This window comes from Adelges cooleyi, unplaced genomic scaffold, assembly GCF_023614345.1.
Source record: "Adelges cooleyi isolate 19-005CV unplaced genomic scaffold, UGA_ACOO_1.1 ACOO_flye_CR_arks_rails_tigmint_CR_PRNA_108, whole genome shotgun sequence".
Classification (NCBI taxonomy): domain Eukaryota; kingdom Metazoa; phylum Arthropoda; class Insecta; order Hemiptera; family Adelgidae; genus Adelges; species Adelges cooleyi.
The window spans coordinates 692,302-716,154 of NW_026095761.1; the positions used below are offsets into that span (position 1 = coordinate 692,302).

General features: G+C 30.7%; 3 protein-coding genes across 4 annotated transcripts; 2 read left to right on the top strand and 1 right to left on the bottom strand.

The window, feature by feature from the left end:
• The first annotated feature begins 1,168 nt into the window (after positions 1-1,168).
• LOC126847329 (aminopeptidase N-like) lies at positions 1,169-16,918 on the top strand. The gene is made up of 12 exons (XM_050587469.1): positions 1,169-1,654; positions 9,638-9,796; positions 10,349-10,645; positions 11,234-11,414; positions 11,492-11,730; positions 12,640-12,820; positions 12,901-13,093; positions 13,921-14,198; positions 14,922-15,109; positions 15,283-15,450; positions 16,030-16,258; positions 16,548-16,918. The coding sequence occupies exons 1-12, from the start codon at positions 1,212-1,214 to the stop codon at positions 16,791-16,793; spliced, it is 2,802 nt and encodes a 933-aa protein (XP_050443426.1). The 5' UTR covers positions 1,169-1,211; the 3' UTR covers positions 16,794-16,918.
• LOC126847340 (telomerase Cajal body protein 1) lies at positions 16,792-19,476 on the bottom strand. Of its 2 annotated transcripts, none has more exons than XM_050587482.1 (8): positions 19,012-19,125; positions 18,783-18,946; positions 18,520-18,696; positions 18,125-18,211; positions 17,764-17,990; positions 17,462-17,701; positions 17,144-17,270; positions 16,792-17,050 (listed from the first exon to the last, which is right to left on the bottom strand). In XM_050587482.1, exons 2-8 carry the CDS (start codon positions 18,941-18,943, stop codon positions 16,894-16,896), a joined length of 1,176 nt encoding a protein of 391 aa, XP_050443439.1. In that variant the 5' UTR covers positions 18,944-18,946; positions 19,012-19,125; the 3' UTR covers positions 16,792-16,893. The 2 variants fall into 2 exon arrangements, with proteins under 2 accessions (XP_050443439.1, XP_050443438.1); XM_050587481.1 differs by lacking the exon at positions 19,012-19,125 and adding an exon at positions 19,285-19,476 and having other exon boundaries at positions 16,793-17,050.
• A 140-nt stretch (positions 19,477-19,616) lies between these two features.
• On the top strand, positions 19,617-23,166 carry LOC126847344 (very-long-chain (3R)-3-hydroxyacyl-CoA dehydratase hpo-8-like). Its single transcript, XM_050587490.1, has 6 exons — positions 19,617-19,921; positions 20,038-20,155; positions 21,001-21,227; positions 21,302-21,480; positions 22,719-22,801; positions 22,989-23,166. Exons 1-6 carry the CDS (start codon positions 19,836-19,838, stop codon positions 23,007-23,009), a joined length of 714 nt encoding a protein of 237 aa, XP_050443447.1. The 5' UTR covers positions 19,617-19,835; the 3' UTR covers positions 23,010-23,166.
• The last annotated feature ends 687 nt before the right edge of the window (positions 23,167-23,853 follow it).

Genomic DNA, 23,853 nt, shown 5'->3' on the forward strand with positions numbered 1-23,853 from the left:
GGTATTCCCTAGATTTGAAATTTTCGGTGGAGAATATTAAACCCTAGTCCCTACCCAGTACTCCATATTTTCGCATATGATGTCACTGTTACCCGTAATTACTGTAATGTTACTGTAAATACACACCGATACTCAATCTATTAAGTAGAGCCGGTGATATTTGAACATTTTAACACCGGGTTTCAGTACTATATATTACACCGGTAGACTGTAATCTATACTTAATATATATTTAAATCTTGGGAATGTGCATATTGAGGTAGGGGGGATCGATCCCCTCATAGCTATTTGCTTTGCTAGCAATAAAAAACTGATATCATGTTCTCACCAATTACATGTGATGAAAAGTTGGTTATTAATAATCTCTGCGAATTATATATAAATAAAATATTTACATAGTATTATATATATATTCGAAAATCCCTTCCCTCTCAGAATAAGACCTGGGTACTCGACTGGTATTAGGGATTAAGGTATGTATATAACATGTACCTATCACAGTAATCTGACAGACCATCGTGACGGTTAGCTTACATTCTCCTTAGTAGGGGGCAAATTGGACTTAAATTTTAGGAATTTTAATTTAAAATATTACACATCTCGTCACGTCACATAAAAACTGTACAGTGGAGTAGAAAATTTCAAACTTTAAGATAACAGTGACGGGTTACAGCTGGCATGATTTGTGACCTATATAAGAGTAATGCTAACAAATAAATTAACGCTTTATTTTTATGGTTAAGGGATTCATATATTCATTTCTTTACTAATTCCCCAGAGCCTAGAGGTTACAAAAATATCCTTTTTTATAATTTTGCGCCATATCAAATTAATTATAAAAAAACGTAGGGCATTCAATTGAAATGCATTAGGTACAAAATTATAGAAAATTCACTATTTTATTCAAATATAAGAATTCTTAGATGGTTAATTAATTGATGTATAAGCTATGCCCTATATTCTACCTAAGACGATGCCACTTACACGCATGACGCATTATTTTATGATATGTAGTTCATTCTATCATATCATATTATCTTCAAGTATATTTACTAGGCAACTTCAAGTATCGGTATAGTTATTAAGAAGATAAGGTAAACAAATAAATGGTGCTTATCTGAGAACACTTGAAAAAAATCACCGGTTTTGGTGTTACAAATTACAAGTACAATGATTCCTAGTAGTCTTAACAAGCTTCGACAGCAGTCGACATGTTGGAAATTATTCTGTTGGCGCTTAGCTGCTGCGGCATTTTAGCCGACAATGACGAAACCGTTTTTCGGTTACCAGGAGATACCATACCACTATCCTACAACCTGAAATTTGTGGACTTGCTAAACGACGACTTTTCGTACAACGGCGTCACTAAAATTCTCATCCAAGTAAAATCAACCACCACGGTGTTGACGTTGAACGCGTTTGAGTTAGACATTAAAAACGTTAAGGTGGTCGACACCGAGTTGAGTAGAGAAATCAACGTAACTAACTTTGAGCTTATAAAAAAGAACGAACAACTCAAGGTAAATCTAAAAGAACCATGGTTGATTGCTGGACGACAATACAATGTCGAAATCACCTACAATGGAACTCTACGGACTGACATGACAGGTCTCTACAGAAGCTCGTACAAAGACGAAGAGTCCAACGCAACCAGGTAAAATTAAACAACAATTAAATAAGCAATATCTGAGCTCAAAAAAGTAGTAAATCTTTTTAACTCAAAAAAATTATATTTGAATATTAAAAAGACACGTTTTATGACCTTCAGTATTTACAATTCGGTTATCCCTTTTGAGGAACTGGCGGTACATTGTTGTAAAAATGTCGCTGAATGTAATGATGATATGTGTAAAAAAATGTCAAGGGTCCAGTCTACCAGATATCTAGGTGTAACGTTTGATAGTAACTTAAGATGGAATTTACATATTAATTATATAGTAATGAGGCTACGTTCTTCACTACACAAATTGTATAAACTAAAAAATATCCTACCTGTAAATATATTGCGCAATATATATTTAGCTCTATAGAGTTATATAAAAATAAAAGACAACATAGGACATTAGATGCATTAGTTAAGTATGCAAAAACAACGTATGGTCGAAAATTCATAGATTATCTTGGGCCGGTTACACTTAATTCGTTGGATTATAATAGAAAACAAAAATTAATATACAATAAAAAAAAAATAAAAATTATTGAATGGTTATTACGCAATTTACCTTGATATGTGTTTTTTGTTCGTGTGTGTTTGGATGTAATGTTTTTGTTTTTGTTGTCTTCTTTTATCATTTACAATTAATATTTTAGTTTTATATGTATTTAGAATATTATTTTAAATCTTTAACATTTTTATTTAATTCATTTATTTTGTTAATAATCTAGCTTAAAGGAGATAGATAATCGAAAATGTTAACTTTTATAATAATTTATGTATATATTTTTCTTTTCGATTAATAAAAAAAAAAAAAAAATTTTAAATGTGAAACGTAGGAAAAATGTAAGGTATTCAATCATTTTAGTACATATTAGTAAGCATTCCCAATTATCCATCGCTAATCGCTATATGTGACGAGAGGCATCTGAAAAGCTATCATTCTATAAATCGGCATTCACTTACGTTTTTTAAACAGTTTTACGATATTGACCAAAGTACAGAAAACACGTAGGTTTTCACTTTTAATCTATAAATAACTAATAATGTATTGATAAAATATGCTTGTAAAAAAACATGTTATCTCCTTACAGTTATCATAATATGTACATAGTAGTTCAAGTAGTTCTACTTGATAAAAAGTGACCTGTCTGTACGTTTAATGAAAACTTTTGAACGAAATGCGATAATGGACTCAGATTTCACATGAGATTGGCAACGTACAATAAATATTGGCGCAACTAGCTCTAAAATACCCTCCTGGCTTTGCTTCGCCACAAGGGTCATATTTCCCATTAGGCAAGATCATAGACGCAACTAGACCTACATTTTAGGGGTAGCTAAAATGATGTATACCTGACTAAACATAATTATTATCTTCAAAGTGGGATTGCAAATAGAGCGCCTGTAACCGAGTGTCGAACAAGCGATAGTGAGCGCTAACACACTGCCGCCTTATCCACTCGGCCACTCCTAATAATAATAATTACTATTTATAAATAAATAAATAATATTAATTATAAATTATTTAATAAACACCCGAAGGCATAAGGTATAGTTTATAGCAGGTGTAAAAAATAAAAAAATAAAAATAAAAATACATAAACTAATTGGGATACATCCATCCATTTCGAATAAATTCAGTATTATTACTCAATCAAGTGGTAGTAGTATATAATATAATAGTAATCCGGGAAAATTTTTTTAAAATAATTTGCATTTCATTTATGGGAAAGGGCCGCTAACATGAATACACATTAACTTTATTAAAACCCTCCTCCAACTTCTCCCATTCTGTTATAGATCATATAGGACGGGTCACTCAAGGTTCCAATCTAAAGGTTTTTTTTAACCAAAACTAAACTATAAAATTTTTTTAGAAAAAAATTATATTTATGCTAAATCTTAATCTTAGATTAGCACGTCCACATTTTGTGTAAATAACATGACAGATTTTCACAATTTTTATTTTTGTATTGTTTGTGTAGCTACTTAAAAAAATGACAAGCTATTAATTAAAAAATTCAACACCTTATACGATTTCACCGCCCACGTTGGACATTTGTTGATTTCTATTTGATTATAGAATGGCGCTAATATAGTAGTACCTCAGTGAAAGGGTCCAAAACCTCATGGTCTCCTATCTCTGTCTATTAGCTCCCATTATACGTGCTTATAAACTCAAACTTAATATTTTATTCCTAATATTGGTTTTTGTTTATGTTAGGTTTTTATTACGTTATCATAATTAGAGGCTTAGAAGAACGTAGGTAACCAACATTTTGTTCCAAAACTGTACCCAGAGCCAATTTTTTGTTACGAGTATCGTGGCGGGGGGAGGGTGGCTCTCGGGCTCTTAGAGCTTGCTCTCACTTTAATTAGTCGGGGTCGGTAGGTCTAGTCCACTTGCTAGCACTTAGCCAACAGACCAGGAGAAGGAGACTCCATAAAAACCCAACCTCGAGAAGGACACTCTAAACCAACCGGTTAGGTTTCCTGGCCAATAACCCTGCGCCCATTGAGCGTGGGCCGGCTACCGCGGTAAGCTCGTTAGACTGGCGGAACCCACACTACGGGCCTAAGGAGCCCCGCAGACCTCGGTCTGCGCCCCGGACTAAGGCCTCTAGAACGGACTCGTGAGTCGTGGGGACTGTTCACTCCTAGGGTAAATGCTACTAGCCTCTGGCTAGGTTAGGTAGGTTATACTTCTTGTTATTTTCTATATCTGTATATCTACTATAAATTGTACTTTATTTTATCTCATTATCATTAGTATATACTATGTATTGCATGTAACGACAAACCATGCGAATAAATAAATAAACCATTACAAAATCGCGATGTCGTTAAGCGGCGGCTTTCAGGGGTCGAGCTTGGTATCTGCTGTTATTGATCGACCTAGTAGATGCGTTATATATTTTATTCAACCACCCCCCCCCCCAGGTTAACGTTACCCCTACCGAGCCTTACACTCCAGGACAAAGGATGCTGGGAGCCACGTTTCGTGTTCATCTGCTGCGCAGATACCCACAAATATTATACATAGTTATACTGTAATGCAGACCAACGAGCGCCGCGCTCGTGCGTTTTGGCGCATGCCAAGTATTCGAGGGTGCGGCCGGTAGTCGAGCTCTGAGTAAACGCTCTGGTACCGCAGATACGCCCTTACTTTTGTCGTTTGCGAACGTGGACCGTCATCTTGGACAACATCACATAACAATATTAATTGTTGAACTCAAAATTTATTGAAATCGTTGCGAAAACCAAGGTAAGTCTTATTATTATTAATAGTTAATTGCATGCGAAGTAGTCAATCACCGGAATTTACACCCGTTCAGTCTTTGAGCAAACGGCCGCATAATAAAGTTTTAACACTTCTTGTACAACCAACTTATACTTTTAAACGAACTGTCATTTTTTAGTACTACTTTAGATAAACTTGTTATAACCAGTTATATATATATTATATAAGCAATATTTCAAAACGGATTTTACAACCCGTAAGCGCCATTAAAAAAAAAAACCCTTTTCTGATTTTAACAAAGATGTTTTTGGGCTGAATTTGCTTCGTTGTCATAAATTTCGCGACACCTTTTGCGTCATCGTCATCGAGATTTCGGATAGAGGGAAGGGTTGGGAGGAGAGAGGGGAATGGAGGTATATTCTATGTAGAGCGGAGGGAGAGGTGGAATATGAAAGGAACGCCATCCGGTGGCGGGGATGGTCTGGAAACATATCCGTGATCATTGTTTTTTCCATTAAGTGGAGAAAATGTCTTTAGGGTTTTTCCCTGTACTATTCATACATAGTATATATTATAGTAAACACTAAAATACGTTCAAGGGAGGAGGGGGATCCGCCCGTACACAATACAGGCTTAACCCGAGGGGAGCAATAGCGCGTATAACTTTCCGGGGCGTATATTAAATTCTTATTACAATATATATTATATGGCGTTTAGTTTTAGCAGCTTATTTTTACACACCGCTGCATCCATCGGGCACTAGGTTTCCTAATGGCGTCTTTACGCATTTGCGCTCGTGTTTCACTTCGTGACATTCGTACGTTTGTCCCCTCGACGCGAATGACCGAATACATATTCGTCGAGTTTACAGTTCACGGTGTTGAGGCAAATGGACCACTCGAAAGCTATGGGGCGGCCAACGCCCTGCAATCGATCCAAAAACACCTCCCGACGCGAGCGCTTCAAGTCCGAAGCGAGCGCCAAGTGAACCGATTTTCTCCGACTCTGGCGCGGCCACTCGTTCGAATATGTAAAGGCGGTTTAACGAATTCACTAATGCGGGAAATAAAAGAAAAGGAAGACCGAAAAAACGGTGATGGATGCGATTGAGAATGATATGAGGACTGCTGGTATATGCGAAAATAATGGGAGAGATCGTTTCGAGTGGAGGTTTAGGACAAAGGTGGTAACCGACCATAAATAATTTGGATGAAAACAAAGGAGAAAAATAATTGTTATAAATCATATTTTATTACATACGTGCTATGACTGTTCGTTTAACAATTTTTGGGCACTCATATGGTATTTTTTTTAATTGAAATCATTATAATTAAGTATCGAGCAATCAATTTTTCGCGTTATATTAATTGTAAAACAAATACAATCATTTAATCTACAAAAAAAAAATGTTCAAGCAGACACAGTATAACTCGATTATAAATTCATTTTTAATTAAAATCAAAAACCCATAATCTTAACTATAGGTGTCGAGCTGATAATTCATATTCAATAAAAGCTAATAATATAAATTAGTAAACTTATTTGCAATATACTGATAGTAATTAGCTTAAGCATACTTCTATTATAGTTAAAAAAAATAAAATGATCAAAAACCAACTCAATAGCTAAAAAAAAAACCATCCGCCATTCGATAAAAAATGATTCAGCAAAAATAAAAAATGGTAAAATTCAAATTACTAATTAATTTATCAAAATTCTCCCTTGTGAAAATTGAATAGTCTTTATAACTGATAATATAATAAGCTGCAGAGTTGAAAAGGGTCATAGTGGGGATGTTATATTTTTTTATTATTTTTTTTTTTTTTTTAAATAAATGGGCTATAAGAATTTCCCAATACATTTTTTTATTTTACGTAGGTACTCGTTTTAGCTTCGATGCAGAGTTGAAAAAATATTGTTTATACAATGTTTCATTTATTTTTTATTTCCGGGGCAGATCTCCTTAACGGGTAAACCAATTTATTCATGTAACATGTCTGTTTAATTACAATTAAAATGTCCAGTATGTTTTGCATTTCAAATTCAAATAACAGTAAATAAAACCAATATTTAATAAGAATAGACAAATATAACATAATAGTGATTTAAATGAAATAGACGACAAAGAAAACTCGATAATTATTTTGTTTGACAGACTGTTTTATTTGTGTTTTTTTTAAAAAACGCTTTAATTTTATTTTTTATTATTACTCGATAAGTATTGTCCATTATAGAATTTTTTTTTTATTAACAAACTAAAAATATGGTGTATTTAATTGGGTTTTTCAAAATCAGAGAAAAACACGATGAAATTCTATTACTCTTTCTGAATACTTGTTTTAGGATAACCGCGAGATGCCGAACTGCCCAGAAGAACCGGAAATGCCGGGAAATGCTGTAGAGGGAGACAATCGTCCTGCCAACGAGAATTTGGAGCCGCAGGGAAACGAAAACATCCCGGTTTTCACTCCGGAGATGGCGTTGACTGCACCGTTGAGCGCTATACGTGCCAACCCAGCTGCTTGGGCCGCTTATTGCCGTGGCTGGGAATTGGCTTGGAAGTCTAGACAATCAAGATTGTAAAAACGCTCTCGAGCATATAGTAGTCACAAACCGAAATTCTTTTCATGCCATAGCAGAGCGTTGCTATTTTAAAGCCGCTCACTAAAAATTTCCTCTTAAACACGGTGAATTTCGGTTTTTAGAATGTATTCCGAGCAAATTATAATGCGGATACATTAACTCTATAAAATAATAATTAAAAACGTCTATGTTTTAACGCGGCCTTCGAGTATACGTTATAGATTCCAACAGTGGCGCCCATCTTATTTTTTTCCAAATGGGCCGTTTTTCAATATCTGTTCTCATACCGGCTCAACTTTTTCTTTTAACTCATAATACAGGGTGTCCCACAAAGATAAGAAAAATGAAATAACTTTTGTTCTTGTCACTGGTGAATATTTTTAAAACTTTTTTTTTAATTAATTTATTCTTAATTTGTGCGACAAGCACCACGTTTTTTATCGCACTGATCTATTTTACTTTTTTTCAATTTTTTTTCGTTACATTTTTTTTTACTAGAACAAAAGTTGTTTAATTTGTCTTATCTTTGTGGGGCATATATACGGGATATACAAAACTAATGCGCTCTTTCTGAAGACATTTTTTTCGGAACAAAATTAACGAATAACTTGAATCGGGTTTTTGTTGTAATAGTTTTTTTATATGATTTTTCTTGTGTTTTTATGATATAATTTATGACATTACATTATATTCATGATACAACTATCCAAAATTTGTAATTATTACATGTGCTGTGTGCACCATTTTGTTATGTATGTGTTCGGACGACATTGGATTCTATAATATGTACTTTCATTTTAATAAACTATACTTCAATGCATCAATTCAATTTTTCTTATTACTGTTGATGCTCTTATAGCTCTCCAGTGAATTTTATACTAAAATAACTCACCTAGTTTTAAGGCTCAGCATGGATCTAAAGCTGAACTTCTCAACCCAACGGTACACTGAACAGTAATTACAATAAATTGTTCTTCAGACTTATTATTAAAAAAATATTTACATTGTTTACTTGCGTAAACAGCTAACGGGTCCAATGGAAGGACTCCCTAGTCCCTTAGCTTGTCAGTTACAACACACACAATAATTTGTATTATTAAAAACATATGTCAATGCACAGGTAATAATTATTAACTATATTTTAGCATTTAGCAAACCTACATACCGATGATATATTTTTTTTTTGTGATGCTGGTCGTAGAGTAAAAAAGTCGCACACAAACACCTTTACATAATAAGTTGTAATAATTTGGTAATTTATATTTTAAATTGTAATCATTTAATTAAGATTAATATTAACAGTTTTATACAAATCCAGTCTATCCAGTCATACTGGGCGACCCCAATATTCACATTAAGTATGTCAACTTTTATTTTATTTTACATACAATCTACTCATATAAGTTGTTATATAAATCTACTCATCAAATAAATACATTTGATACAATTATTTATAGACAAAATATCTATACAAGAAAAACTATGTTAATACAATTTAGATGCTACGCTTATATAATAATACTAAATTGTTATTAAATAATTATTACAATTATAATCTTCATAAAAAAATACCATCTCAGCTTTGCATCAAAACTAATATAATGCAAAATAAATACCAGCCATTTGTTTTTATTACATTTTAAACATGAAATATCAGTCTTGTAAATCTATCCAGTATTATTATACTTGTAAATGTCTTTCAAATTGCATTTTGCCAGTTGCGATTTGAGTTCATATTATACAAGTCGATAGAAGAAAAAAGTAGGCAATAACATATTCGATTACCGTTTTAATGTAGGTAACCTTATTATTAGTCATTATACAATACTCTATTGTTATATACTAAATTTGTTCGATAATTTATTCAGAATAAATACCTACGTTTCATTTATTTTAAAAATAGAAAATTTACATCATAAAATAAAATATATAGAAACAACTATTAGTAAATGCATTACTATTATGATTGTTATATCATATAGATTATAAGTGCAAAACCTTAAATCAAATTAATCTTAAATTGATTATTTATGAAACATTTAATAATAGTTTTATTTTTAAATGTTTTAAATATTTTACCATCTCTGAGGCACTATTTGAATACATACTATTCTTTTATTAATAAATACATTAATTATATTTTTGTATACTTTTAGATGGTTAGCTATCAGTCAATTTGAACCTACTTACGCAAGAAGAGCTTTTCCGTGTTATGATGAACCAGGGTTTAAGACTCCTTTTCAAATCACTATCGTTAAAACTAAAAAAACGCAAATATCTTTGTCTAACTATCCAGTATACAAAGAATACCAAGAGTAAGTCGTTTCATTTCAATGGTAAAATTGTATTTTGGATAAATATATACTCAAGTACACAATACATTAACATAATTATACCACTAAGTGACGTGGTAAACCATAAAAGAAATTTCGTGGGGCCTCTCAAGTTGCTTTGGTGGGTACCTAGTGGTCAGAACTGTAGTTTTTTAATTTTCTTATGACTTAAATTAACGGTTATACAAATGCGAGGTTTGAGAGAAGTGAGGAGACCCTTTGCTTAAGTATCTTTCATGTATTGGCCTGATAAGTATTATAGACAAGAAAAGTTACCACGCCACTGATACCTATAATCTATATAAAAATGCTTTGATCCCAAATAATTGATTTTTTATTGTTTTAAAGATTTTTCATCGAAATTTGACTTGAGTTTCGCTTTTGTCAAATAATATTTTGGCAAATTTGAGTTATAAAAGTTAACCCCGTCCGTGTTCAAAAACTTGATACCTATATAATGTTTATACTATATGCTTGATTATGTAAACTAAGTGTTTTATATTAACATCAATTATAATTTATATTGTATTCTAGTGTTCAAACTGGAAAATTTGTTAGCGATTACCCAGTAACCGAACCAATGCCTACATATCTAGTAGCGATCTCAGTATCGGAATTTGTTGAAAAATCGTCTAATGACAACAAATTTCACGTATATACTCACAAAGAATACATAAATCAGACTGACTACATTCGAGAGAAAGCGCCTAAGCTACTCAATTTAATGGAAGTGTTCACGGGAATATCCTATCCTATTGACAAAATGGATCTACTTGCCGTGCCTGATTTTGCAGCGGGTGCCATGGAAAACTGGGGGTTAAATACATATCAGTAAGTTTAATATTTGAATTTATTTTAAATTATCACTGTTATCTCTTATTGATCCAATACAACGTAACATTTTTTTAAGATTTAGATTGAACGGTACAATCAAATTTGGCCTTTTTCGCCTACAGTTTCTAGACAGCTTACAGAATTTTCGAATTTTGTTTTGTACATAAAAAAACTAAAATGTTTAAATCAATAATAGAGATAATAATAAATAGTGATACAGAAATAATAGAGATCAAATGAAAATTCTGAATTCAAAAAACTATATGTTTAGACTATATAGGTAGAAAACATGCTGAAAATACCATAAAAAGTATTTATTACAACTTGGAACCGATTAAAAAAAAGTAACTAGAAGTCTAGAAAAATTCTGAGGTCAGATTTTGATTTAGCAAAAAATACATGTAGTTTGGAATAATTACATTTTTTATTATTATTAGGTAAAGTGTTAGCAGAATGCTTATACGATAGTACAAGCGCACTAGGGATTTTAATTCTATCCTGCTGGTTTGACTCGATTAGCCTTTTAATCGTATCTAACTCGACTTTCACGATATTTAATAGTGTTAATGTTTACAATGGTTATAGAGAAAAATATTTATTAATATCAGAAAAATCAACTGAGAAAAGCAAAGAATTAGTTACTACGGTCGTGCAACACGAGTTGACTCACCAATGGTTTGGAAATCTCGTCACGTGTGCTTGGTGGGATTATTTGTGGCTAAATGAAGCTTTTGCCACATTCTTTGAATATTTCGCCGTCCAAGTGGTGAGGTTACCTATTTATACCTATTACAGACAGATAGATAGTCATTACGTCTTATTGGTACCCGATTTGTTTTCTAGGCGGAGCCCGAATGGCGGATGGAAGAGTTGTTTGTCATCGAACAACATCAGGCGGCTTTAAGTTACGACCAGAGACCTAGACACGCAATAACGTCTTCGGTCCAATCGCCCGACGAAATAGAAGGGATTTTCGATGGGATTTCATACGACAAAGGAGCTTCAGTTTTAAGAATGTTAAAATACACATTGGGTAGTAAACTATTTCGAGATTCGTTGATCCTGTATTTGAAAACTCACAAGTAACGCAACACAAATTAATATTCATATACCAACTTATTATTAATTTACTTATTGGGTATTAACCTTAATAGTTGTAACCTCTGATAAGTTAATTACTTACTTATATTTGATACGATATTTTGTATAAAAAGTGTTGTACGGACGAGTGGTAAACGGTGAATAATAAATAACAAATCATTTTAAGTACAAAATACCAATAAAAAAAAAAAAATGTTGGCATAATTAATCGAATGACAAATGGTTAAAAAAAAATTTTCCCTTTATTTAGATAATAAATTATACGGATGATGCTCTTTAAATGATTTCTGAGTCTAGGTAACGCGAAAAAAATTGTCTAAATAATACACACCAAAGTTATTCCGTGTGTATTATTTTATTTTTTAACGCAATTTGATTATGTAGAGATTTCATTAATGAAAGTAGGTAATTACATTTTTCACATCATTTTGTAATTTTATCAAATAACACTGCCAAGTTAACAAGTTAGAACATCTCAAAAGCAACTAGTTGAATTTAAATTTATCAGAAATAGTAACTTTTAACTATCTAACTCGGTAACGAACAACCTTGCATTTAAAAGGGTTTAACATGTTTTTGGAGAAATTTAACTTTCCTTCCTAGCTCTTAGAATCCGTCGCTGCCTAACTAACTGGCTTAACTCAATTTTATCAAAATTGTACGAAGAACCTTAAAATTAATTCTAGGGTACCCGTGCCGTAGTTTGATACTTTGTTGATAAATGATAAAGTTTGAATGAAATTATTGGCAAAACCAAATACCATTGACATTGTTAACCGAGTTGAATTGGATTACAACATATTGCATAATATATTATACGAATAAAACAAAATCAAATAACACTGATATATCTACAAATCACATTTTTATACTTATATGTACACTTGCAGATACGCAAGTGCGGAACCTAACAATTTATGGGACGCGATCGACAGCGTGTTGTTCGATACCGAATACAAGCTTGCCGATAATGTTCAAGTTCGAGATTTCATGAGATCTTGGACGGAAAATCCAGGATACCCGGTCTTAAGTGTAACGGCGAAAACTAAAAACACATTATCTGTAACACAAGTAATGATAAACACTAGTCAATGAATTCGCTCGCTTTTTTTTTGATGTGTACAAAACCATTTTTTTTTTTTATGATACAGAAACGATTCCTAGTCGACAAAAAGGACGAATCAGTTCAACCAAAATGGTACATAGGTCTTACGTATACAACACAACAGAAAAATGAATTCCATGACGTTCAACCGGTTGCGTGGCTCAAACCAAGCGACGATGAAAAAACAATAAAATTTAATAGCGACGAAGGATGGGTGATATTCAACGTACAATCCACAGGTTTGTCATGATTTCTCCTCCAAATTATAAGTGAAAAAAAAAATGTATATTTTTATACAATAATTGTATACATTGCAATTGATCTAGGATCATCAATGTCCAATAGACACTGTCAATCTAGTTTAGACGAAAACAAGATTTTTACTTAACGCCGATTAATTATTTAGAAACAGTAATGCTGTCCAAAGGACAGTGACGCAAATAGAAATGATTTGAAGAAAATGGGGTTTATGAACAACTTAGTACCTACATCTCAAAAAAATTGCTTATTCAATTGAATCGGTCGTTTTAAAAACGACACAGGTCGCAAAATTGAAATTTTACACTAGCCACAAAAAACTTCATGACTAGTTTATGCAGCGATTCTAATTTCTTGTACTCAACATTTGTATTAAATATTTAGTCTGACAAATTTAGTTTTCACATAGAATACGTAACTAAGTATATAATTATCAAATTTGACAAAAAGTAATTTTTGGAATATCGGTGACATGTCGTTTATGAAATGACCGATTCAATTAAAAAAAAAAAAAAATTGGTAGATTCTAACCTTCCAATAATCTCCTACTTTTGATTGACCACTCGATTATAGTACTATGAAACATTTACCATCTTGTAAAAATAAAAATGTATTTTATACAATAAAATACAGCTTTTATGACAATATAAGGACTGCGTTGTAGACTACAACTTGTAGTTTAAAGTATAGATTCGACAGGTATATTTTTATAGACAATATTAATAGGTACTTCGTAACTTTACAATTAAATTGTATTTAAATGTTTTAGTGCCAATCGAAGTTTATTTTTTTTTTTTTTTACTTTTAGGGTTTTACAGAGTAAATTATGACTTGAACAATTGGGGTTTACTAATTGACCAACTCAGATCGGACCCAAAAGCTATACACGTACTGAACAGAGCGCAATTGATCGACGACGCCTTTAACTTAGCGAGAGGAGGCGAATTGCCTTTTACGGTGCCTTTTGAATTAATTTCGTATCTAGACAACGAAAATGATTTTATTCCATGGTATTCAGCATACAACGGCATTTCGTACGCTTTTGACCGAATGAGACGATGCGATTTCGTTGGACCAAAAATGCAGGTTAAAACAATAAAATATTCACAAACACTATACTTAGCATAGGGGCCAACAAAAATTAGTCGAATGAGCTGTGTGCAAGGACCCGTGTTTTAATGTAGAGCTCCTCGGGGAAAATCTTTAGACTAGAAACAACTTGTATGATTTAAGAAGGCTAAGTAAAAAAAAAAAAATGTTTTATCAGCACCATTATTATTTGTAATTTGTATCCGATTGTAGCTCAAAAAAATCACCATGAATACATTTTCGTTTTTATTTCAGATTATCCCCTATTATATCTTGGTGACTTAAATGAAATTGACTTATCACTTGTCCAATACATAAACAATTGTTTTTTAAATTATTCTTCAATATTTTCAAAAATAATATTAAAAACCTTTGGCAACAAAATTACCTATTCTTTAGAATTGAACATATATGCTTTTTAAAATTTTGTTATAAATAACATTTTTAGTTCAGATTGTACCTATATGTTAGTTAATGGTGTCAAATTTACATTAGAACGATGTTTATCAAAAATATCCTTTTGAGAGCAATTATTGGGTACTTTCTAAAATTCTTCAATGACAATATGAGGTTTTCAAGGATTGAATGTGACCTTTATAATTTTTAAAAATTCGAATTGTATTTGTGGACTCACAAAACAATTGTACGAGTTGGTAGTACCTCAACTACCGCAATAATTGATGGCGATATTAATATTACTTATTTGTAAATACTGTATAGAATTTCACCAGAAACTTAGCGGCCAAGGTTTACAGTAAAGTCAACAAGCTCTACGAAGATAAACATGACAGAAGACACCTGACGGTAACCAGCTTCGACGCATTTTCATCTTGGGCTTGCAAGTTCGAAGTGCCCGAATGTATTGAATCAGCCACGGCGTACTTTAAGACTTGGCAAAGTGGAATCGAGTAATAACCATTTATCATTTATTGTGAAAAAATCCATTTACCTATGAATTACTTGGACCCGAGGCCCAAGACCCATTTGTAAAATGTTATTGAGCTCGGTCCTCTGGTCAAAACAACTCGATCATGTCGCTAATTCTATTATTTATTATTTTTTATCTCTCTCTCACATAAAGTATACCGGCCGACATTAAAGAAGCAGCCCTTTGCACTGGTGTGAGAAATGGAGGCGAAAGAGAATGGAACGACGTTTTTAATTTATACTTGAACACTTTTTCGACTTCCGAAAGACAAGCGGCTCAATTGGCGTTGGCTTGCAGCAAAAACACCACTATCTTAAACAAGTAATGTGATGTTTTTCTGCTGTACTAGTGGCCTTACGTCCCATTTTAATCAAATGTATTTGTTATTTATTATACGTTTTTAAGAAAACTTGGAAAATGTAAAGGGATCAGTGGCGACTAAGTAGTTAATAGCTAATTTTTACCGACTGTGTAAGAAGAGCTACCGAACCGATTTTGTAAAATAAAAACCAAATTAATCTGCGATTTTCTAGGAGTGTTCTTAGCATAAAAATAACTATAGAAAATACAAAAAACTACATTTTTGATTCCAAGGAACTGCCTAAAATTACTGGAATTATCGACGGAGCTACGCGTCTAGCTCAACGACAAATTTCAGTGTTTAGCGCGAATAATTATTTTATTTGAACACCTAGAATTAAAATTAACTTTTTTAAATGTTTTCTGTTATTGGCGAATTTACCCTTACCGTTCAATTTTTTTTTTTCAAACTAATTGTAGCCACTGATAAGTGATTGGGCATTTAATGTAATTTGCGTATTGTGATATAAGATATTCAATAATCAATTATTGTTATGATATATAATACAATTTATAAATTGTCATACTTTGTTTGTATAGCTATTTAGAGATTCTTCTACAAGGAGAGAATTGTACTATTCGCCCCAATCATTATAGATTGATGATCAAGTCACTAGCATCAACACCCGTAGGAATTGATGTGATGACCAAGTTTTTAAAAGATAGATGGCAAGATTCATTGAAATTAATGTGGAATGGTGAAGAAACAATAAAGTCAATGTACTCGACTTTAGCCTCTAAAGTGTCTATAAAATCTGAAATAGATCAGGTAAGATCCAAATTAGGTATTGTTGAAGTACAGCATTGCACTTAATTTATTTTTAATTAATATGTGAAGTATTAAATATATTTAAACATACATTTTTGCTTTATGCACTACACCAGCTGAAATTGTACACAATATATTCAATTTGAGTTTAGTCCAATACCAGTGTAATTACATTCTGAATAATGTAATGTATGTTATAACTAATATGTTTCAAGCTATAACATACAGTGTAGTCCATGTGATAATATGTTGTAGCAAATTTAATGAAGTTATCGTTTTTATTTTTTAGTTAAATGCGGTCAAAAACCAAACTGGTTTACCATTGTCTTTATCATCATCATTCAATGCATCACACTATGAAGTAGAATTGAACCTTCGTTACTTCAAAAAAGCACACGATCAACTGCACAATTGGTTTGGCGATTCTTCCATTACAACCCCAGCACCAACTTTGTCTAGTGCGACTTCAATTAGTAGCATTAGTAATATCATCTTATGTTTAATCATAATAATGACTTGTTTCTTATTTAAATAGGCCATGTGATCCATACTTTATTATTAGAAAACAAATATATTTTACACAAATTAAAAACACATGTCAATTGAAATATTTGTAATTATTTCTATTTAATTTATTAAATGATGTTCCATAACTTTAAACTTGCATCAAAGTGATTTGATGATTTTTTATTATTGCAATCAACATCACAATCATCATCATCATCATCGTTAAAAAAATCCACATGTCTTTGTCCAGAAGTGGTAGCTAATAGTGAACGTGTTGGATGTAAACTAACAAATTAAATTAAATATATAGTGTATATTGTATACTAGATTCTATTAGTTATAAGAATCCTCCAAAAAAAAAAAAATTATTTTACTTACCTTACACCATTCACACAATCATCATGTATTAAGATTTTAGAATTTAGTTCTAGAACGCTTTCTGAATTTTCTTCAGAATTTATTTTGTCGTCTAATCTCCAGGTACTTATTTCACCGGTACAATTACCTAAATTAAAATAGGTTGTCCGATTGATAAATTGTAAATCATGTTTCTTTAGAAATGACAATTTGTAAAACAAAACTTTTAAAATATGTTTAAAATTTTGTTTGATAAATGTATACATACAAGGTGTCAAGGTACGTTTAAATAAGTTATGTTAACATAAATAATTAATGAATAACATGAATTTTAATTACCAGAAACTAAATATTGACCATCGGATGAAATATCAAAATAAATTCTTTGGTTCGTAGTTACTGATCTCTGGACTGAATACAATGTTTGACCGATATTTCTCAAATCCCAACATACTATATCACTATCACCTTTCCTAGCTCCGGAATACAATTTTTGTCCATCCGGTGAGAAGCTTATCTGGGTTATACCAGATTTATGACCTCTCAATATATACATTAATTGATTACCACCGAAAATACCTGAAAAAAAAAATGTTAATTATCACTATTGAATTTGTTTATCTTGTAATTTTAGTAATTACCAATATCTTTATTGTATGTGCCTACAGCAAAAACACTTTTATCTACTGGGTTCATCGCTATAGTTGATATTATTGTTTTGTGAAAATCTGATTTAGTAGGAATTTCAATAAACTCTCGACCTGGACGATCTGTACGGAATATATTTATTTTACCAAGACTTCCACAATAAATTTCATCTCCTGACCAATTAAAACATAGTGAGTTAACATGAGCGACTTCATCCACACTATAATAAAAATACACTATTATTGAATAACTTGATGTACAAAAGTAAAGCAGAAATTTTATTCTACTAAAAAATTAATTTTTTTTTTTTTTATGTTCATACTTATTCAATAAAAAATACATGTATTAACATACTGATCGTAAACTCTGTAGGTAGCTACTAGTTTTCCATCTTTGGCATTCCATAAATGAATAGGGGATCGATTACTAGTCGATAAGACTCTGAAAATATAAATATACATATTTTGAAAAATTTTTAAATATATTTTATTGTAATACTGGAATACGGTGAATATAAATTAAATGATTTCAAAAGTAAATTATCACTGAAACGATTAAATATACATAGATAGTCAATGGCCATATGAACACATCAACTATAAATAAAATGTATGCAAATAATGTACAGCTAAACGAATAAGTATACTGTGCAAAAAATATTCACTAGTGTGAAGATAGAGGATTTGGCTGGCTAACCCTATTTTTATTGGATTAATCTACAAAAAAGAATATATCTTTAAATTACTAACAAATTTTCATTTGCATGTACGTTTGGATGCCAGGCATAATCATATATGGTACCGCCTTCTTTTATTTGAGCAGTTTTATAAAGTCCCATACATTGATCGGCATCATCTACGTCCAGATTAAAAATCCTGAGAAATTTGTCTTCGCTATTGGTTAAAACGCATGTACCGTCTGGCGACCTACATATAATAACTTCAATTATACATCTCAAGCAATTAATTGATTACATATATACTAACAAATATTTTCAATTATGTTTATTTACCATTTACATCCTTTTAAACATTGTTGGAATTCTTTGTTGTCTACAATGAAATCATCAGCACAAGTACTAACGAGTTTAAGTTGTTGAAAACTTGGTGCCAGATTCACATTTAATTGATTGGTGTTATCCTGGGTATCACTGAACAGATTGCTTTCGTCCATTACCTAATAAATATTTTTACCGAGTTGTTTAATATATTAAATACATTGTTCTTATTTACAATGAATACCTAATATGGTACCTAACATATTAGACATAACGTAATACACAGTTCGGCAATTCAATTTTGGACGCAACTGTATATCAAACATACACCTATATACTGCGTCCATTTTGTTATCATGAAAGTTGCAATAAATCTATGTACATATTTTGTAAATAATTATCAAAACGAATTAAAAACTTGAATCCATAGACTAAACCTATGATGGGTCTACCCACGCATACATTTCCAAAGATTTAATAATTTAAATTTATACCTCAGTTATTTTATTGTACTTACAATTTTAAAACGCAAAAATTTAACGTTAAAGATATAGGCGAAGAAATTTTACACCGCAAAAATGTCAGTAATCTACATTCTAAGATATATGCCAATAATGGATTGACATTTGAACTATAGTTACTTCTTACGTTATTGTTCTTAAAAATATAAATTATAATTTATAGCTAAGAAGTTTTTAATTTTAGTCGTTAATTGTGTTAATTGTGATAACACTGTTATCAGTTAAAACTGATAACAGGTAGCCGTTGATAACCGGTTCTGAAATTTGTTATCAATGGTGGGGCTAATGTATATCAGATGATATTTTTATTACGTTAAGATTTGTATAGTAAAACAGTAGTAATTTTTCAAGTGTAGTAACAACTTGTCTTGTACTCTCACTTCACTCTTCAGTCGCCTTAGTCACTTCTTACGTTGTACTGTACCAGTTTCTCTTTCTCATTCAACTATGACGTGATCTCATCATTTGGTACACTGACAATTAACCCTAAATCTTTATTCTTATTATATTTGTAATATTTAGTATAATTATTCGTATTACCATAATAATGGCACCAAAAGGTAAAACGACCAAAAAAACAAGTTCTGTAGTCAATTTATACCTCCTTTCATACAACTCTATTCAAATTGTAGGGTAAGTATATTAATTATTTTAAAATACATTATTATAAAACTGTACACTTCAGTCAGTATGTCAGTATGTCATCATTGATCATTTGTATTTCATTTAAAAATAATTATTTCTTTCAGGTGGAGTTATTTATTGTATCAAATTATTGACTTTTACTTGAACCCACCCAAAGATCAGACTTTATGGGATGTTGTAAAATATACTGTTGGTATTTTCCAAAATGCAGCCTTTATTGAGGTATTATTTGTGTAATTATTTCGTATATAGAGTTGGATGTATTATATATATATATTATATATAGGTATTCCTATTCAAAACAGTACTGTGTAAATCATACATAAATGCTTATTCTAAACACATTCTTAAGGGTTTATAGTTATATTATTTCATAATATTATGTACATTTAAATCACCAAAAATATTTTAATTATTAATTACAATAAATTTAACTCTTGTGTATTAATGGCCATCATTTACTTCTATCTGAGTACTTATTTTATATTTTAGGGAATAGGCTTTACTATAATTCAATTTGAGAAGGGAGCATTAAACTACTTTCAAGTATACTTGTTAATATTTGAAAAGTATTTTTCTTATAGGGACAACTACTACATTACAAAAACCTGTTTTACTGATGCCTATATGTTAATTGCACAGAACTACTCTTAATAGGTCATGCAAGGTTAACATGTTAAGCTGGCTAGTTTCAATAACCTGTATCAGTGTCCATGCTCATGAATTACTTAAACATTTTAACTAACTAGTTTTTCGTTTTTGTTTATTAGTTGTTTTATAATACTGACCCACTCTCCATTTAATTAAACCATATTAAAAAATACAATATCTTAACTACTTAATATAACAAAATTAATTAATTTGTTTGTTATATGTATTTCAACAAGATGCCCCGGGCAAGAGACTTATCTCTGTACTATCTATGACTTATCTAGTTACTCCCAGGGACCGCTGATAAATATGTTTATTTATGCAAAACAAAAAGCTATTTTATGCATTTAAATATAGTTGGGAAGTGCCCATTTGTTTATTTATAAATTGTATAATCAAATGTTTTTTTAATTTAGATATTTAATGTTTCTGCTGGATTCGTAAAATCGAATTTAGTTGTTACCATTCAACAAGTATTATCTCGAGTCTCCATAGTTGCCGCTTTAGTATTTATACCAGAGACGTCCGATTCGCCTGGCTTGCCTTTAGCGTTGACAGCGTGGTGTTTCGCCGAAATAACCAGATATTCATATTATGCATTCAATATCATTGGTTTTATTCCTTATATAATAACTTGGGCCAGGTAATAGTTTACACTTATAAAAAAATTGTGTCATTAAATCTAAACATTTCATTGCTATAAATATTTTGTTACAGGTATACTTTCTTCATAATTTTGTACCCACTCGGGGTAACTGGTGAACTATTAGTGTATTGGTCATCATTGGGATATGTAGAAAGAACAAAAATGTGGAGTGTTGAACTTCCTAATAGATTCAATTTTGCTTTTAGTCTATGGACTGCAATTTCCATACTGATGTTCATTTATATACCACGTAAGTTTATAAAGTATTATGGTATTTCACATGTAACTCCAAAATAAAAACATAGTCCATAGGGAACTTCATCAATATCCTAATAAATTTTACTTTTTAAATTACTTGTTAAAAAATACTAGTTAAAGAATATAAACAAATGTAAGTTCTAATTTAAAAAAAAAAACACATTATATTTTCATTATTTTAACAATTACATAAAGTGCATTTCTATTTGTTGGACATTAGTTTAGTATGATTACCTAATATTAATAAAAAAAACATTATATGCAGTATACAGTTAAAATATATATTTCGACACAATTTGCAACCAAAGTAAATTTTTGCTAAATCAGGGCTTATTCTTTTTGATTTAGCAGCTAAATCATGAAAATTATGAAGTATAATACATTATTGCTAACTAATGAATAATGACAATGCAAGGTTACTTTTTAGTTATTAATATCCTGTTTGTCCATACGTATTGTATAGACATATTTAAGTCGGTACTTATTATTGTACATAATACTCAACCAATAATCACAACCTAATTTATTTTAAGTTATAAAGTAAACCTAAGGTCTGAAAATTAAGCTAAAGATAGATCTAGTGTGACCCTATTGAAATATATACCTACAATTTTTTCAAAAATATTGTCAACTTTTTTTTTTAAGATAAAACCAGAAAAAATGTAAACGCAATAATTCTTAGAAAGAAGTATAGATACTGTATATTTTTTCACAAAATTCTGTGCCCAATTTTTTTAAAAAAATACCCCAAAAAAACAAAATCTAATTACTTACAAATACAATAATTCGTATAAAATATAATATTGTCACATACATGTTGCCCTGCTAATATTTACCTATCATGTTTTTTTTTGTCATGCATATGCATATACTTACATCAAAACACTGTATTTTTTGGAAATAATCGTAATTTGTATCATATTGTTATTGGAATTTTCACATAATTATGAACTTTACATTATTAATCCAACCTGTCAAATTATCAGTAATTTATTATCAGCTTAAAAATATAATAAAATAGACGTGATTACATTAATATATTTTAATACTTTTTATACCTACAGATTTTCATCAGCCTTTTTTTTGTAAAATATTTTATCATTTTTAGTAATAATAATATTTTTAAATCAGTGACCTTTCTTGGTCTATACTATACTCCAACCACATTGGGGTTACTGACTTTTCTATTAATTGCTTTATTAAACGTTAATACAATTTTTTTTTTTTCAGTATTCCCACAAATGTACATGCACATGGTTTACCAAAGAAGGAAAGTTCTTGGCACTCCAGACACCAAAAAAGTTCAGAAAAAAGTACAATAATTAGTTTGTATAATATACAACAATTGGGTTCTGGGTTACTACATTATTTTTGTAAATTTTTGCCTTACTTAGCCATTTTTGTCGATTGTGTTTTATACTGAATAAATCACTAATCATAATTTAAAAGTCTTATATATTTGTTTGTGTTTATAATTTTTTTATTTTCCTGGTTTTTCAGACTTTAGCAGACATTATCTAGACCATCACTATTACCATCACTCATGACTCATCATTAAACTATTTTTCAATGCACATCTAAGTCATTCTAAACCGTACACCTTCCAAATAACACACTTAAATCAGCCATAGTTGAATAAATTTAATATTAATCATAGTTGAGAAAAATCACATTCACGGTTTTATTTACTAACACTAATTGTAATGGGTTACAAGTTTTTAAGTAAGACAACAAATGGATTGTTTTCAAAATAAATTTGATTTTTTTTAAATAAAGTAATACTTTATTTTGTAGAAAAATTCAAATAACACTCGAAATAAAATTAATTCATTACATTTGCACGTACATACATATTTTCACCAATCCTGTAATTTACTTCATAACTTATAATTTAATTTTTAGATCTTGATTGAACTTGAACTATTCATACTTCTTTTAAACCAATAGATTTAAAGGCGCTACATCTATTGTTTAGCAAAAAAAAAAAACACACCATTTGTTTTTCCGTTCAATTAATTTGCTTATGGTTTCAAACACAGTGAATAATTCATTAAATATTTAATATTAGATAAAATTCTATTAACCTGTTTGCTCTAAGCACCTAAAGATGACAACTGGGTTGTTAAAATACAATTTGCGTAAAATGAAACCGTATTGTGTAACCACATGTTACTCTGGTTTTTATTAAGTAATATATTAAACATAGAGATAATTGATTAACACCTTTTTGACTTTGCCAATGTTTAATAATTTTAGTTACCAAACACAGCTGTGATACTTTAATTAAATATATTATTGTGTTATTTTTATACATACCAATGCTAATATTATTAGTTTATCAAATTTTCATTAGCAATTTATTATT

Coding starts and splice junctions, on each gene's coding strand:
- LOC126847329 (XM_050587469.1), top strand. CDS start 1,212: ATGTTGGAAATTATTCTGTTGGCGCTTAGCTGCTGCGGCATTTTAGCC. Junction 1,655..9,637: donor GAAGAGTCCAACGCAACCAG/GTAAAATTAAAC, acceptor GTATACTTTTAG/ATGGTTAGCTATCAGTCAAT. Junction 12,821..12,900: donor ACACATTATCTGTAACACAA/GTAATGATAAAC, acceptor TTTATGATACAG/AAACGATTCCTAGTCGACAA.
- LOC126847340 (XM_050587482.1), bottom strand. CDS start 18,943: ATGGACGAAAGCAATCTGTTCAGTGATACCCAGGATAACACCAATCAA. Junction 17,991..18,124: donor ACCTACAGAGTTTACGATCA/GTATGTTAATAC, acceptor TTTTTATTATAG/TGTGGATGAAGTCGCTCATG. Junction 17,702..17,763: donor CACATACAATAAAGATATTG/GTAATTACTAAA, acceptor TTTTTTTTTCAG/GTATTTTCGGTGGTAATCAA.
- LOC126847344 (XM_050587490.1), top strand. CDS start 19,836: ATGGCACCAAAAGGTAAAACGACCAAAAAAACAAGTTCTGTAGTCAAT. Junction 20,156..21,000: donor AAAATGCAGCCTTTATTGAG/GTATTATTTGTG, acceptor TTTTTAATTTAG/ATATTTAATGTTTCTGCTGG. Junction 21,481..22,718: donor GATGTTCATTTATATACCAC/GTAAGTTTATAA, acceptor TTTTTTTTTCAG/TATTCCCACAAATGTACATG.